General features: G+C 36.6%; 1 protein-coding gene across 5 annotated transcripts in view; it reads right to left on the bottom strand.

The window, feature by feature from the left end:
* Window positions 1–1,250: 1,250 nt before the first annotated feature.
* Window positions 1,251–18,417, bottom strand: part of LOC132907493 (histone-lysine N-methyltransferase, H3 lysine-79 specific) — a 94,195-nt gene continuing 77,028 nt past the window's right edge. For 3 of the 5 annotated variants that reach the window (XM_060960654.1, XM_060960653.1, XM_060960655.1), the window contains exons 2-3: window positions 4,616–4,946; window positions 1,251–4,095 (exon numbers count right to left, since the gene is read on the bottom strand). In XM_060960654.1, the coding sequence (XP_060816637.1) occupies window positions 3,504–4,095; window positions 4,616–4,946 (923 nt within the window). In that variant the 3' untranslated portion in view covers window positions 1,251–3,503. Of the gene's footprint in view, window positions 4,096–4,615; window positions 4,947–10,118; window positions 10,434–13,156; window positions 14,553–18,417 lie in introns of those variants that run through there. The other 2 variants (XM_060960657.1, XM_060960656.1) reach the window with 2 other exon arrangements.

The following is an 18,417-nucleotide window of genomic DNA, read 5'->3' as shown; positions in this document are numbered from 1 at the left end:
CGAATTTCCGGTCGATTTTGACGTGAATTTCCGATCCAATTTCTTTTTGTTTTTCTTTTCTTTCTTTTTTTCGCAGCAATTTTCGACACTATATTCGATCTTCGATTTCGAACTTTCCTTTTTATCGAGGATCGAATGTATCGAAACCGATGTCGATGTGACGCGAAAGCAATCCTACACGTATACATATAATATATATATATATACATATATGTATATATATATTATACATATTATATATATATATAAATATATATATAAAGAGCAAAATACGAATAAATGAATGACGATGTGACACTTTGTGGCGTACGCAATGACATCTTTTGAAAATTCAATACACACATCATTATGAACATTATGTTATTTAAACGAATATTAACACACGTTAATACTATCATGATAATCTTTGTTTATTTGATTCTAATGTAATAGTTATTATTAGTTCGCCATCCTTTGTATATATTCGCAACTCTCAATAAAAAAAAGTACCAAAAAAAATAAAATGAAATATATTGAATTATTCCTTTCGCCGTAATTGATTTCCTTATACCAAATTTCAAATATTAAGATATATTGATATATTAGGGATTATAACTGATATAACCAAAATTTAAAATGTTGCAGTGTAAGAACTACTTATTAGCTTAGTTCAAATATTTTTGGTTATTGATAATTCCTGAGATCTTCTTACTCTCCACTGATTATCTAGTTTTATCTCATCTTCGTGTCTTTCTAATTTATGCCATCAAACTTCTTAAAATATTTATAATCTTATTTTTTTATTACTTTCTTATCGTTAAACCTTTCGTATCCTATACAAATCATGCATTTATTTGAATAAAGTCTTTTTTAAAGAACTCTTTACAAGGTTAATTTAATGTCTTTAACTATGATTCAGAACTAAACGCTATGTAGAATACAGAAATAGACTAAAATCTGAAATTCAACTTAGCCTTTTTAAAGTTTATTATTAGTAAATAAATATTAATAAATAAAGATTGATATGTGTAGAAAAAGCAGCCATTTGAATGAATTTTTTCAAAATCGTGAGCCCTTCATGTTGACTTGCATAGGCAGATAATGGAACAATCAAAATCGTCCAATCGCCGCCGAATATTAACGACGTCGCACGAAGTTGGTCGAAAGCCGGTGCTTAAAGGCAATTTAAAAACGAGCGGCAAAACGCGGTGTGTAAAACCTTTGGTTTTGAAATTAAAGGGAGAGGAGTAAAGGAGAGCTGACAAGATATATTATATTTCTGCAGTTTATTTGCAATTTGTTCATATAATTGGTAACTGATCTTGAATAACTAGTACTAAAAACCTAAACAACGTATGAAATTTTATACATAGTTATTTTAAGGGTGCTAATGTGACTATTTACAGTGTGAACGCGTCAAACCACGAATCGAGACGGTCCTTCTTCGACGTGATAATACGACTCACGTCGAGAAATTTCCCTCGAAAGGCGGTTTAGACGTTCGAAAGGAAGATTGGATTTCTCTTTGCATCGCTTTTCACGCTTTCGTCATTGTTTCTATTTTCTCTTACCGGGTTTACAGAACGGTACAAATGTTTATATGTACAATGATTCAATCATCGATTACGTAATATGTAGTTTCGCGGCTACCCTCACAGGTTACGGCACGAATCGTAACGCAACACCGCGACGCTCAGAGGATTCAAATGCATCTGTTATTATCCTGTACAAAAAGATCAGGGGGTATTCCTGTGAATGATTCGTTAAATTTATAATATGTGCAAAACGTATAAAAGTGGTCAGTTTAAATAAAACGTAGAAAAAATGATTGCACGCGTGACATTGATCGTCCAATTCCTTTTTAGCACTTTTGTGAATGGGGGCAGAAACAGATTAAGACGGTATATTTCCAAATCAGCTTAAAAATGGCATAGTCAAGGAATTCACCTAGACTGCACTGATTTATAAGTTTATAGAAGAATCATGGCGGCACTGTTACGAATTAATCAACGCAAAGATGGTCAAGTGTCGCAGATCGATCTCGAGTATTCGCGTATCTGTGTAGTAATAATATATTCGATGTTCGAAAACGATTTGCGACATGTTCCGGTATTCTTCTGTGAGAAGAAATAAGGGACATACTATTGCACTGCACAGTGTCTGCAAAATCCATGTTAAACGTACGTCTTACAAATCCGAACTTATTACATACCTTTTTTAAAAACAATGATTATAAACAGTATGCATACAGCGTGTATATAAATCGTACGGTTGCGTATTTCGACGTAACAAAATTCGTCGTTATACAAATTGATACTAACTAATGAGTTTCATCATTAGGAATAAGAAGGAAAAAAGTGTTAACAAAAGAAAATGCCACGCGAGAAACACAAACGTTCAACGATTATCACTCCGAACAAGAATATCGCAAAAAAGAAAAAAAAAACGCAAAAAAGGAATAAAATAGTTTAGCAAAGAAATATATTTTTTACAACCAACGATTTTTCGCCATCCGACGACACATTATCTGTTTGTGATTTACAAAAGAAATCACACATTGGATAATGGTAATCTGTCGATGTTCTAAAAATTCATTTTTCATTGTTTGTAGAATCACAAGGGAAACTACAAAAAAGAAATTAAGGAAAAAGAAAGGAACGATAAAATATTGTTAACAGAAATCGAAGGCCCATTGTGGCATAATCGCGCGATAGTGAAATTCATTCGATATCGGGCGCACTTCACGTTTACATCGATTTACAACTACTCTAAAGGCATTTATACACAACAGACGCACGCGTCTCATTTGCGGCATTTTTTCTCTTGTGTGTCGGCGTTTATTCACTTTCTCCGGAAATATCTCCACTATAAATTCGCCTATAATATAATCGTTAACGTGCTCTTAGAAACGTACTCGAATATATACAAATTATATATGTAATGCGTGTTTCAGAATATTTTGGTACCGATGCACGTACAACCAACAACGTTTATATCAACTATTGGTAACGTACACATCGACAATACTCAATCGAAGCCAGACTTTCATCGAACCCAGAACTGCTGAAAACGCATTTCATCCACGAAAAGTACTTTACTTATTCCCCACGCAGTCTTAAATCGTTGACAGCTGCTGAACGACCAAAAAAAAAAAAAAAAAAAACTCAAGAACGATGAAAATAAGCCTTACGGAAGCCTACATACATCATTCCCTTACTGGTACTGCTCGATACCACAAGTTCGTCCTTTGTGCTTTCCCAAATATCAAACAGAGATCCTCTGATAGGTCGTCCAGCCGTGTCGACGATGCTCGTGCCATCAAGTTAAAGCCCCATAGAGGGCGCCATATTCTAGACAGAATGTTCCCCCCCCCCCCCCAGATCGCAGGTTCATCCTCGCCGTGGTTCCTCGTATGTGCCGCGAAGCCGTCTACCCGCATCATCGTCGTCATCGTGGTCGTGGTCATCTTTTTCTGTCGAGCCAGACGCGACGAGAGGAGGGTGCTCGAGGCACGAGGCTCCCTTCTAGGTTTCCAGTCCAGGTACCAAACTGTGGAAGGTCTGGATATCGTGGAACGCTCTGCCACAACTCTGATTGTTGTTCCTTTCGAATTTCGCCAGATCAAAATGTTCGTCCAGCGACTGTAACTCGACTAAACGTTCTTCTAGAGTCTTGGCGGAGTCTGCAAACCTTGCAAAATCGCAGATCCTGTCAGGATCGACCACGTCCGAAGCCTCCATTATGCTGCCTATGTCGGTAGATCTAGCAACACTGGTTAGTTGACTGCTAGTGTCATCTAGTTCGGTAGGGAACATGACGGAGTTACAGCAACTACTCGCGGACGTGCTGGTGCTACTGGTGGTGGTTGTGTTTGCGGTGCTAGTGCTAATGATTGTTGTTGTCGACCGAATATCTACGGAGCCCAGGCGGTCCTCGGAGTACACCAGATGGTGATGATGCGGAGATTCGGGTTCTTGGACTTCGTCTATATGAGACAGTAATCGCGGAGTCGGAGGCAGAATGTAAAAGTCACTGAATACATCGTCCTGAAGGTCAAGATCGTTGTGCCTCTGTCGCTTCGGGCTGATTCCATCGTTCCGCGTATCATCGCTTAATCTGAAAAAAAAAACGAAAATGATATGGGTTGTTTCGGAAATTATTAAGAGACGGCGGCGAGAGTAGACAACGTGCCCGAAGGTATTGCGCAACCGACACGCGAGCTGTCGCTACTTGCGCAATCTATATTATGTAAAACAAATCTCTAACAACGGCGAGCAAGATCTTCCACTCTTCTTCCTCTAGAACGGGAAAGTTCAACTACGAATTAGTTATTCTGAGCATCCTCTGACCTCTTTCGAAGCTATTTCCAAGAAAACACAACCGTTCACATAGGTTATGTACAAAATACAAAAAATATGTCTATAATTAATTATAATCGAATGTTCAGCTAAAACTTTGTTTTGGGACGTACTATATTTGTGACATTTTTTGCAACATATGATATCTTCTGTCAAGTAGAATCCAAAGATGCTAATTTTAAGTGGAGTTTTATTCATATTGCGCTGCTATAATTTTATAACTGATATCGGCAAGGATCCTTGATATTTGAAAACTTTGATTAAATAGTTTCTCTTACCTCTTCCTGGAGGACGTTTCGTCGTCTGTTACTCCGACGATAAGGTTGCTGGAAACGTTATTCTCTTTGGTGGAATCATTTAGATACGTGACCACCGGAAGCCCGTAATTCCTAGTCTTTTCGTCTCGGTTTTCACGTTGCAGTCGCCTGACGGCGTTGTTTATGAGAACCGATCTGCACAGGCTAGCCTCTGGGTCCTCGATCCTCCTTAGCTTACCGGCTGAAATTTTAAGCAAGCGACGACGTTCCTCCCTCGCACGGTACTTGGCCGAAATCATCGTTGGTCTGCTCCTACGAATCACAAGGTCTTCCTCCAATCTCATCTTAGCGTCTGAAAAATAGGGAACAAAAAATTATTCATTTTCAAAATTACAGCTCATATTTTAATACTGCTTCATAGGTCCATATGATCCAAATATGTATTTCTAATTTTATTATCATTTCTCTATTCTATTGCTTTCTGTGAATAAAGTAGTTCGAGAAAAAGAAGATATTAGGAAATATACAAACGAGAAGACAAGGAGAACAATAAAGTTAATAAAAAAAATCTACTGATAAAATGCAATATATTTCATTTCGAAGAAATAGGTATGCAAATGAAAAAGTAAAATAGTAACAACTTTATATATTTGAAATACGCGCTTTTCTGGTATTGTATTGTTATCAGTCCATTGTCTTCAAATCTAGAAATCTGAACATGTAATAGACAAGAGAAAAAATGTAGACATAACGGTATTACCGAGAGGCGGTAAAAAAGACGACCATAGAGGGCAGTCTAGCGGTACGGAAGTATTTACGTGTTTACGTAGTGCACGCTCTATACCAATAATTGACCAAATTTTCCCATTTTTTTCCGCTATACAACGACCTGCATCTACTGAGTATGTACTTCCGTTGAGCCATAATGAAGTACACACGAGAAGAAATTTCGTTAATATGTGTTTTGTGATTAATTCCATAACATATGGCGAGTTTAATAATGACTATAAACAATAAAAATATTAAAAAGTTAAAAATCTATTTTATTTCTATATCAAACATATAACGATATAATTTCTGGGAATTTAGTTGCTTATACAAATTATAACCAGTGTTTTATGTGGTTTGACTAATTAGTAAGAATGATATCCTTGTAACTCTATCGCATGAAATTAGAGCACTCTCAACAGAAAGAAACGGAGATAGCAATTGGTTAGTGATATCGATGGTCAACACTGTTCGTTATGAATAATTCGCTTGCAAATTTCTCGTCGATGACGTTCTAACATACTTCGCTCCGGTTGCACGGTTGCCATGAAAATGGGACGTAATAAGTAGCTGCAACTTGAGCAAATAAGCGTTCGTGATCGATGTTGCACTTTTCGTAATTCGTTTCGCAAAACGAGAACAAATTCCTCGCTTTGTAACATGCGGATCTGCCCGACCAACTGATGATACACAGTTGCATGTATACGCATTTCGTTTACTGCCTAATAAACTAACAAAACGTACTCTGTTGATAAAAAGTTAGTGAAAATAATTATTTAAATTTAAGTGGAGATTATATACGAATTGATACGGTGTCAATGATCCTATAAGCACTGAGCATGCGTGAACGATTAAGAGATGCGTAATATACTATTTATAGGACGTATACTTTTTATATGTATCAGAGCAACGGGATTCTCCACTGCAATAAGTTTCACAGAAAAAAATATCTTTAAAAAGATTCTAACATTTCAATAAGGTCCTGGAAAATTTTCATTTGCAACAGGCACTTGCAATATTTGAATATTCGACTTTTTAAACGTACCGCGCTTTCCTTTCGAAAGAGGAAGTAACTTCTAAGTTGATTGAAACTTTCGTTGCATGCTATACGCATGACAGAGCTCTTAAATTTTGCAAAGTGACTTTGACTTTAGTTTTCTTTCTCCAATAATTGTACAGTTCCGTACGACATACGTGTAGGGTAGGTTATACAAAGTTGACTATAGGAATTACACAGAATCAAATCGTTCGTTACAGTAATGGATCAAAGAAACTGCGTAGAAAGCAAATAACAAAATCTATGGTCTACGAAGGGCACAGTTAACCTCCATCGATATATTCGCGTGATTAATTGGCAGTTATACATTCTTCTTACAAAGTGAGTCACATTCACGTTTCCCAACCTAATAATCAACATTTAGTAGGAAGATGAATCTCTATTTCAATGATTTCCGCGAATGACCGTCTGAGTCACACGTAAACGAAAATAATTCCGAAAATAAATTGTTCAATTAGCCGACAGATGGCACCTCCAATACCTTTACAAGACAACAAGATGGCGGTCATGTACATTAAACAAGTTGAAAAAATATATAATTCGCGCTGACACTTGTTAAACAACTTTATCTCGTTATGAAACGCTAATTAATGGAAAATCTTATCATGATGTGATTGATTGATTGTAGTGCCTCAAAAAATTGAATACTAATTTTGAAAATTCATCATCCTAACAAATAGACTTTGACAAGTGTCAATAGTGTCTAGTACGGTTACGCGAATTATACGCGGAACTGTCATCAAAAGGTTATTTAATTAAGTCGGGACGGAAAATAAAGAAGACTGATGCTACACGAAGAGACGATTTTACGCTCGAAATGCACCTAAGCTAACTTTCTCCGCAGGGAAAAAACCACCATGGATACACGTTACCTAACCTGTAAAGTCTGCTATGGAGTCGCTGACTCGTGCGCGTCGTCCTCTCCCTTCTCCCACCAGTAAGTTTACTTGCACGTATACATATATACATACATACATACATAATGCCCCCCGTTTTCTCGTACATTGTACCTTCTCTCTCTGCTCCTTCGTCATTTTTATACGGTACAGTTATTTGAAACAACATAACTGTCAATACGATCGACATTATTTATGCAAGCGAGCAAATTCAAGTGGAAAAAGGAAGTTCATTGATCATGTGCGGATTATTAAATTAAATTAATATTGAATCTGTTAAAATATAATATGAATCCGATTTAGACGAAAATTAAAACCATCGAATTTTTATATTTGAATCTTACTCTCGATATAGCAATAAAAAAGAATTTATAATGTTTCAAGAAGATTTAATATCAAAATTGAAACGGAAGATCATGCATACAAATAAGATTTCCTTCATACTTTGTTCAAAATGAAGGTATTTAGAAAAATTTAATTAGATTAAAAATCAGAAATAGCCGGAGAAACGTAAAAAGATTAACGAAATAAAAGGAAAAATGTAAATGTCTACAATTAGGCTGCTGCAAATTTTTATGCAAGTTCATATTTCTGGGAATATAATTAAAAGAATAAAAGTTCGGTAGAAAATTGTTTTATCTACCAAATATTATAAAGAGCATTATATATTAGATATTTTATATATTTTTTCATATTATGTGCAGCCTGCGCTATTTCTATGAATGCATTCCTATAAGTGCATAAAAATCCGCAGTCTATCTATAATTCTAACCTATATCGTTTGGATTTTAATTATCATGGATTTCGACCGGAATAAGTCTAGATCGGTCATAATGATCGAACAATAATTTCTAAGCCCCAATTTCACTGGATATCATCCAATTCTTACGAGAATCATTTTAAAAACTGCGTCACTTCGATGCCGTTACATCTAATCTTACATCACAGTAACATAGTGTTTGGCAATTAAACGAAGCTTTGACCTCGGTCGGAATTAGATCCATTTAAACGCGTCATTCTAAAAAGTTTCTATAAGTGTTGAAATACTTTCGTGAGCCACTGTATGAAGCGTGAATAAGGAAAGGGGCATCGAGGAGCTCCATATTGAACCGTTCAAAGTAGAAAGCGGTCGGTGCACGGGGACGGCCGGGTCAGACACCATTGCTGTCCGCGACTGTTCCCTGCAGGGGCCTTGAAAGGAATGCGCAACTAAAAAGAAATCACCGAGGCACTTTTGCATGCTTATAAATAAATGCGGACACTGAACCTAAGTATGTACACTACCGTACATAAGTATTTGAATACTTACAAATCATTGCAAATGTATAAAATATGCTTTAAATAAAACTATTTAATCTAATTTTTGCCTTTCATCTTATCTCAAGCATATCACCATATACAGCGTTAGTAGATAGTTAGTATCGATAAACACAATAGTTGATACTAATTAATATAAATAGATAGGTAATAATTGAACGTGGATCAAAATTACTTTTACGGGAACACCTACATTAAGTAGTTTACGTACATATGTCTACTCAATGTCAAAATCTAAGGATGCTTGGAATATGTGTTTCTAACAACATTCTAAAAGTTTATATAAATGTGATGTAGTGTTAGCTATTTAGTCAAGATAAATATAAAATTTGATTGATGCAGATATCTACCTTCTTTCGGCTTCAATTTAACAGGACATTTGATCCCAGTTGTAAAAATGTAATGGTAGAAAAATTCTTCTATCATAATGTAGAAAATATAACAACAAACATCAACGTTTTAATTGGATTGTATCAAGTATCCAAATACGCATATGCACGGTGGTGTACATTTCTGGGAAGGAAGGCAAGAGAGTATAAGTAAAATTTTTGTCAATCGAATAAGTACACTAATATTTTCTACATTGCTATCTTTTGCTTGTTTTAGTAGTACAAGTCAATTTTCCTTCCTTCTCGCTCTTTCACTTGAAATTCTGATAATATATCAAAAATCTAATACCTGATTTTATATCGCATTTTATTATAACGAATAATTATTATACTAATATTAAATATTATAATAATTATTATATTAATAATCCTGATTTATACTCTTGTGCCCGCTAATCAGAGATATATCAGTGATACTTTCTGTCATTTCACCCGTGATACTTATCACTCGCTTCGGCTCGTTTGCGCGTATTGTTTAGATTATCACCGCTCACTTTATTTTTTTCACAATGGATCGCTGTAGTTCGTGTGTCTCTATTCTCTCCGTCGAGACAAAAAATTACGAAATATCGTCCTCGGTACTTTTCCACTTCCTTCGAGATAACGTGATGCAATGTTTGATAAATTGCAGAGATAACAATTAGTCAATAACCGTCTTTAATGAATAATCTAAAAATTTTGGTCACTCTGTTTTATCGACAGAGAATACGTTTTATCGGGCCCATTTTTCGCGTTTATGGAGAGCGCGTGATGCATTCATCAAATGCTGATAAATATATTTATAATCGAAATAGAACTTCATTACAGATTACGCTTTGCTCTTAACATTTTGACGCACAAAGTTTCACTTTATTGCTATATAACTGGAAATATTACATTCGTTACGAATATCTATAACAAGATTTACAAGGAAGTATGTATGTAACTAGTAATTCGACGTAACAGAATCTGATTCGATAGATTTTGTTGAATCACCATATCGTCACATTTAACTCGTTTAGTAATAACAAACGACTAACTAAAACGACTGTAGAATGATAAAAAAGAAAGCGATACACCATTTAACAATGTTATAAGTCGACGATGTTGAAACTCACTTTCGAGCTATGCAAAACTGTAACGTCGGCCATGCACTCACTACACTTTCCACATTCCTTCGAATGACACGGCCAGAGAAAATGGAAAGAAATCCAATAGATTAACGACGCGATTGGTAACAATATGTTCTTAAAACATTTGGTAAGTTTAAACAACAAGTTACGATTATCACTAAGAAAATTTGTTCTATGTAAAAATCTACGTGATGTAAAATTGCGAAATTAACCGAACGATATCCGCAGCTCACATCAGACTTGGTCGGTGTCCGGGACTGAACTGTGCGTCACGCGTAATCGCGGCATACGTACGACGACAGACCGACGACAACAAAAGTGTTTATCGGGCGTCGCGTGACGTCACGATTGGCCGTGTGTACTACGCGCGGCTCGCGCATGCGCGCACCAACGGACACAGCTTACACACATCTATATACAACGCGTCGTTTGTTCTTGCAGTCGAAGCGTGCACATTTAGCGACGAGAAAGATGCTATCACTTTCTCCTTTTACGCAAAGGAATCGTATGGAATACATATTTACAAAAGACAAACAAATCGATGATTCCACGAACAAATTCGTTTAACATATACTTTTTCTTATGCTCTAATATCCGTGTATTTAAAACTCTGTCTTCACTGAAGCAACAACGAGGATCGTTTCGACGCCTCTTGTTGCTGCATATCCAACAAAGAGCAAGTTATAGAAATACTTTGTCCACATTGGAACAACATAATCCGAGGAACAGTTAGGTTTTGTTTCGGCTTCAAGGCTATTTGTTGCTAGCAGCAAGAATGCATTGAAGGAACATTTGCTGCTATTATTACGTGTTTCCTATTTTCCGTTTATCTTTACCGCTGCAGACGGAAACCGACAGCAACCGGCCATATTTGTTACTGGCAACAAAAATACCCAGAAACTTGAAAAACGTTCGATAACAAGCGGCGACTTTTTCAAGAAACATGGAACAGTAACAAAAAGGTTTTATCGTTGTTGTTTCAGTGGAGACAGGGCTTAAGGTTATGAAATTACGGACGCTGAATTTCAGGCGTTTAAACGGTCATTCGTTCGATGTAATTTTGCATATTTAGCGGCAGAGGGTTATTAGCAACGTTGTTCCGGAATACTAGTCGTTTTGTTTTTGTTCGAACACATCGGCAAGCACTTAACTGGAGATAACCTGTACGATAGTGAACAGGTAGCGGTGCGAGTGCATACATAAACACGTATGCGCGCGAATCACGAGTAAAAGATTCCTGGCGGAGCTCGTTAATTGCGCCAACGCAAGTACTTTTACTTGGCTCGAATAATGAAACAAGCGAGTTTCTTTTTTCGAGGCATCCACACCGTCGCGCACGTCACCCGTCAGCGCCCCTTTGAATTTCATTCGAATTAATGCGTTTCTTTTAAATCGGACCTTGTGCTTTATCTCACCGCGTGCGCGTATCTTTGATAATACCACGGAAAAAGAAAGATAACCACTACTCGGGAGCCATAGATTTTACATTCGACATTCTCATGACCTAATAATGACTGTCACAGTGATCATCGGTGTTCTACGTTTTACTAAATTTTCTTAAAATAAGCAAAATAAAATAAACTATATGGACTACAAAATGAGTTAAGTAACATTGTCAGAAAAAAGTGCACAATAGCAACAGAATATTTTATATTTTATAAAATTTTAAAAATTAAATTGATAAAATTAAAAAATATATCAAATTCGCATGATAGACAACGTGCTAATTATTCGAATAGGTTGAAATATTATCCGATTGGATCTAAACAGTGTTTGAGGAAAATAAAGATTATTTTAGTTTTGTGTAAACGTAGTTAGCGATTCCGAGAGGAGTTGAACATCAAGGAAGTGGATGTCACGATACTCTTTGTGAAGAAAGATATGTTCTCGAGATAACGTTGCTCGAGAAACAAAGATTCTTTAAGATTCAAGCTGATAGAGCCACGACTCGTGGAAGGCTCGTTTCCATGAAGGACGCGGTACCGTTTCCACAAGCCCGTTAGACCTTTTTCAACCATTTCTCTGCAATCTTTTCCTGTAGTTACTGTCTTTCCTTTTTTTCTTTTTCTTTTATTTTCTTAAGCATAAAACATCTTTTATACGATAAAATCATGCAAAACGTAATTTTTGTGGTTAACAAATTCGTGTAAAAATATCATCGTTAAGGTTATGTATCTTAAAGATCAATTTTTCGTAATTCAACAAATTTCTTCGAAAGTTCCACGGTTTTAAATTATACAAAAAGATGGCGTTGAAATTGCACCAGCCAATCGTTAAATAGGCCGTGACCATTCGGGCGACTTTCTCTCGTAGCCACAATGAGCGAAGACATCGGAGAAAGAAAAACTGCTCGTATTTAGAATAGTCCCTGTTAGTAACCATAAACGAAAGTGTTGCGACCTATCGTAATAATGTCCCGATTACAGCGACATCACCGAGGAACCTAACACAAAATCGAGATTTCTGAAAAAAAGTAATGTCACTTAAGATAACCTCAAAATAGTCTATTTATTCGTTTAGGATTCTATGCTACTCGACCATGATCGATTAGATTCGATCGTTTCGAATATATTCGAACATATATTTACAATTGAATCGGAGACGTTTTAATATATCGATAGCGCAACGACGATTTTCATATTTATGGGGAGTTCATAAAGGTAAACGGAAGTAGAGAACGTGATTTCATATTTAATGCGATTGGATCAACTGATTATAAAGGATTATTTTAAGTTGACTGGTATAAATTCATGTAATTCCTATAAATCGTAAAAGAAAGTCTAACAGCGACCAATTAGGTTGCTAGTTTGCTAGAGGAGGACCCACTTTCTCGTGAACTAGATATACATACCAAAGACTCTGCGATGACACAAATTCAAAAAATGCGCATATTGATGCTTTTCGATGATTACGAAACTAAATTAAAGTAACGGATGCAGAAAATAAAATACGAAGAGCTTGAAACGTATTATTACAATTATTACATATTGTAGAATATATAAGATAGAGCAAGCCAGTCTTACGTAAAATCAAATCGACCCAGTGACGTGTTTGTTAAGTTTAAGAGCCATGAGCGGCGATTAAACGACCTTGGTTTCTTCCAAGTCTTCGCTGTGTATCGTTCCACGAATGTCGCTTGAAACAAATATTTCTATGTTTCTCTTCTTTTTTTTTCTTTTTTTTGTGGTAGAGAAATATGCATACACTTTTGTTAATCGTTCGCACGAGTGAAATAAAGCGATATAAAAATCCCAATAATTCACTTGCAAGTAAATTGTTTCCATATTTACGCTGTTTTTCTGTTTTTCATGTATTTTTTTCACGCACAGTTTCGTCGGCACAGCCATAACAAAAACCGCATTCACTTTCGATATTACAAGAACACGTTCCGCCATATTATCCCAATAGTATTTAAAAAATAAAACGAGAAAAAAGAGCACGACGCAACAGGTTGAAAAATTCAACGGATGGAAAAAAGCTCCGACGTGAAATTTTGGCGAATTTTCTATCCGATGTGCACGAACACGCAAGCATCTGGAAACGATTCGGTAACACGGAAGCGAGGAATGCACGAAAAGAATGTCACCCTTCACTTTCTCCGAATCACTGATTTCACACAACACACCCTAGATTTGGCGAATACGAGAGTGAGGACAAATCGACAGGCAAAATACGCTGTCTGGAGCTCCCTCTAATCGATCACCTCCCTTTCGTTATTACTTCAACAAGTCATACATAGATATCGCATTATCAATGACAGACCGATCGCTATGCAGGTTTGCGTCACTGTTTTTAAATTTAACTCTGCGGTCAGCATATTTTTTTGGTGGCATTATCAATTAGTTAAAGCAATAAATATTTATAATTTGAAGGCAAATTTTAAATTCCACCATTGTAGTGACATCTGATCGCAAAAAGGCTGATTTTTATATCGTCGTTATCTACTTTTGTGAAAATGACGGCAGGATTATCATCGTTTATGCATTGTTATGTTATGTATGAATAAAACCTCGCGTAATAGAAAATGCTTAATTTATATCGAGGGGAAAAATAATTACACAACAGTTTTCTGAAACTATTATGTAATGTACAAAAGAGTATTATGATGGCTATTACATGCGCTTATTGCGACATCACGCGTAATGTCGTTTCTGCGAGCGATTCGTCCGTATACTAATCTTGACCCTATCTACTTGCTATGTATACTGTGTACACTACATATATATTGATGCTACGCAGATACGCTAACCCTTTAACCTAACATCTTTAGGTCCGATCAAACTATCAAACCGATCCTCCGAACGGTCTTCGCATTTCTTGCCTGTCGAAGCCGGCCTGTGCCGTAACTTTGCGAATCTCGCTTGGAACGCGGTGAAGCACGTCGAGTTGTACGCGGCGCAATATTCAGGCGGCCTCGAATTTCACGTAGTAGGGAACATTAACGACCGTAAGCTTACTTTGTTGCCCGCAGCCTGCCGCGCGCCATAAAGCCACATCAATACACGGCAATCACGCTAAGAGCAGATGTTATCCCCACCATCGCCACCCTACCACTTTTCTAGACTCGAGCCAGAGATCGGTCGGTAAAGTGGTGGGGACGGATCGGCTCGTGTCGCCGATACTCGGCTATCACACAAGCCTCCTTGTGTATCCACTACGATTCAGGATCGTGTCAGTAAACGCGTGCTTCCTATACGATTGTTGTTTATTTTATCCTTCTTTATCGACGACGATCGATTTTATCGATCGCGTCATTTTATATAGCGAAAATGATACACTTAAATAAAAAATGAATTCTATTATGTGTTCTAATATTATGTATTGATCAAGATCGATATCTAATTCCAATTGAAGAAGATAACTATTAAATGATTAAATTAAATCGACTGATATTAAATACATTCGCATTCGATGTATAACGATAGCTGTATTTGTCAAATCTTGCTGAAAATCTCATCTTAGTATAAAATACTGTTTATACTTACTCATATCTGGAAAGTGCAAATCCAAAAATAGGCACGACTGAATGTATCACAGTCAATCAATTTACGTTAGCATAAATATAACCACAAATAGGTTTAACTACCCTTCCACGTCACGATTATCAATAAGTATAGCAGGACGATTTAATGAATCTCTCATGGGAGGTGCACCAACGAGAGCTACGGCCCTGACACGTGCCTCGTGCCACATACGACAATATGCACGTATACGCCGACTGTGTGTTAGTTTCTGACAGCCTCTCGCTGGTGGGAGAGATGTGATATCGGTAGTGGGGAGAGAATCGAGTGTGTATTGATGGAGGGTGAGGACAGTCGTAGCTTCGGTGTAGGTAGACGCGTGACGTCACGCGTTCCACCAGCTGGTTAGGAGACGCGCCACTCTCCTTGTTGCCATGCCCGTGTTTTTACTGTGATAACACGAGAAGAGGGGAAGGGGCCCGTGTGTACTTGCGGGACCTATGAACTTTTGAAGCACGAAGCGGCGTCATTCGAAGGTGCAAGTGTATACTGAAACTTTGCGTTTATCCAAGAATCTTTACTCATTTTAAATTACCGATTGATTATTAACTGAATAAGAGTCTTTATAATTAAGAATTATCGATAATAAAAATTGGAGAATATATCTGACATTCTTCTAAATTGATTTGTCAGACTTCAATTTGATCGATTATCGATTGGTAGCTTCTTGTAAACGAAACGTATCTATAATTAAGTGCACTCAAGCCGATTAAAGCGCTTCTGTTGCGTTTAATTAATACGTGACTCGCTGTTCGATCTTTATGTATCCCAGTAGATTACCATATTATTCGACACGACAATATTGAAGACCAGAATTTGTCTTAATTTTAACTATGGACAGAGAAAATGTTTGTCACTATTGAGATTACTCCGGGCATAATCATTCTCTATTTCTAGCTGAGCGTCCTCGCGGATGCGTCAGAGAAACCCATCTGGTTCGCTTATTCTCGATCACGATTATTCCAATCTCGAGAGTCGCACTTTTCGGGTATTATTCATCATTCTTGACAATTTTCTTCCCATTACTCTTTGTGGTAGTACCATATACCGTATCTTATGACGATATTCGAATTATTCGTTCATTAAATGCATACGTAAAATCATTATTAAAGATATAGACATTGAGACCTAACTTAACAAACAACGCTTGAAATTGTTGCACTACTAGCAAGCCCTTACGCGAGCCCCTCGTAACCTGAGGAAATAGGAAACACCTGGTAGATATCCGATTCCGACGCTCTTCGTTGCAGATGAGGACTGTTTTCGATCAGCGTAAATCGATTTAGTCGTCTCCATGAAAACAATGCTTCCTAATCTTTTATTGATTCTTAACTTGACGAAATAAGTTGACGTGATTACCATGTAAAAATTTTAGGTTATGTTTCGAGCTAGTATATATTTTTATGTTATGTGCATGATAGCAATTTCAATACGGGTAATATAAATATCACGAAATTGTAATAGAAAGTTTCGTAATACTTCATGTCAAGAACATATATTAAATCCTAGAACATAGAGATAGATATGTATGAAAATTATTTCCTCGTATGTAGGAATTCAGTAAATGTGTTAATAAATAAATTTACGTTCCCATTTCGAATTATGAAATTTTGTGATACGTCAGTGTAAGATACAAATAAAATTCTTGATAAAACGATTTTCAGAAAAAGAATGACCTGTTTTAATGTGAATAGCTTGGAAGACACACACGACATTAATGACGTTAACGCGCGTAGGATTTCCCTGAAGGCGTGTATCGCGTATATAAGCGTGACGTAATGCAGACATTAATAATTATTGTGGCATAATGATTGTGACGCGCGTGACCACCACCAACGGCAGTGGTATTTATGCCCACGCCGATGGAAAGTAACGCGTGCCTAAGGGAATTCATAAAATCGAGCAAAGCGACACAGCAGCCGATCTCTGAATGCCTACACTTTTGGATTCCTTTGAATTTCTACCATTGTGAACGATGCTTAGCATTCTAAAGATGTCACATGATTCGGTGATCCCCGAGACTCGGAATCGTCAATAGCTCAAGTATGTTACTTGTTTCTTCGCTCGTATGCATCTGCGGCTTTAAGCCGAATATATACACCACAAATATAGCTTTGCAAACTATTGACATGTTTGAAATGTTATCGTATAAAAGAAAACCATACAACGCCCTCTAGTTACTATAATGAAGTATTTTTAAAGAAATTGTACAAAGAAATATTTGTAATAAATTAGTCTTCTTCATAACCTAACTCAAATTCTAATTCATCGTTTTAATTGAGCTCCTGACGATGCATATATATTGAAAATCTTAGTGGTGTAAGTCAAAATTATAAGAATATCTATTATTCCTGATTTACAACTCCTTAAAAGGTACTACTCTTTTAGTTGATAAACAATCAAGATGTCATCTCATTGTGTGCGCAACATGTTTTTCTCATACACAAAGAATATATATTAAGCTTTTTGTAGTAATGAAATGTGAAAAATATCAGGGGACTGACTTATATAATGATTGTACAATATTCATAGTTTCAAAATAACGATCACCACGTCTTAGTAACTAGCATCTTTTTATTCTTGTCAAAAACTATCATACATTATAAAAAAGGGTAACAAATCGATAACGAGGTTCAGGTAGTGTATTATATGATTGATTAATTGACAGAAATTACGCGCGACAATGATTGTGTGTGGACCAGCGGCTCGCGGAAGGTCAGTGACAGAAAAACGAGATCACAGTTTCTGGGGGCGAAGCCCAGTCATCGCCCTCCCGAAATTTCGATTGGCGTCGCGCCCGCAGCGCCACCTGGTCGCTAGTCCGCTACTTGTCTCGGTTCGAAACTCATTCCAGAAGTGAACGAACGGATGCGCGTACGCACGGTTCCTCTATTATACATTTCCACCGTAAAGGTGCGTTTAGGTACCGGCTATTAATCCCTTTTTACAGGTCAATGCGATTACAAGCGGTTCAAATAAAAGGAAAAATCTCACATACATTTTCGCTAATTCGTTAAAACACCGTTACCAAGATATAAATAATCTCCTTTTTTCTCGAGTAGCATAACATATAGCGGCTATAAAAGGCATTGACACGCCATAGTATATTTATTATATCATTCGCATACTAATTAATTAGATTCAAATATATTAAACTTTATATCATTTAATAATATATACTTTCATATGATTACGAAAAAATACTATGAAAACTAAATGTAGAACCTGATATGTAGCAATACTTCTTGTAGTCACTATACAGA

Source organism: Bombus pascuorum, chromosome 5 (genome assembly GCF_905332965.1).
Source record: "Bombus pascuorum chromosome 5, iyBomPasc1.1, whole genome shotgun sequence".
Taxonomy (NCBI): Eukaryota; Metazoa; Arthropoda; class Insecta; order Hymenoptera; family Apidae; genus Bombus; species Bombus pascuorum.
This window is presented reverse-complemented; position numbering and strand designations above follow the sequence as displayed.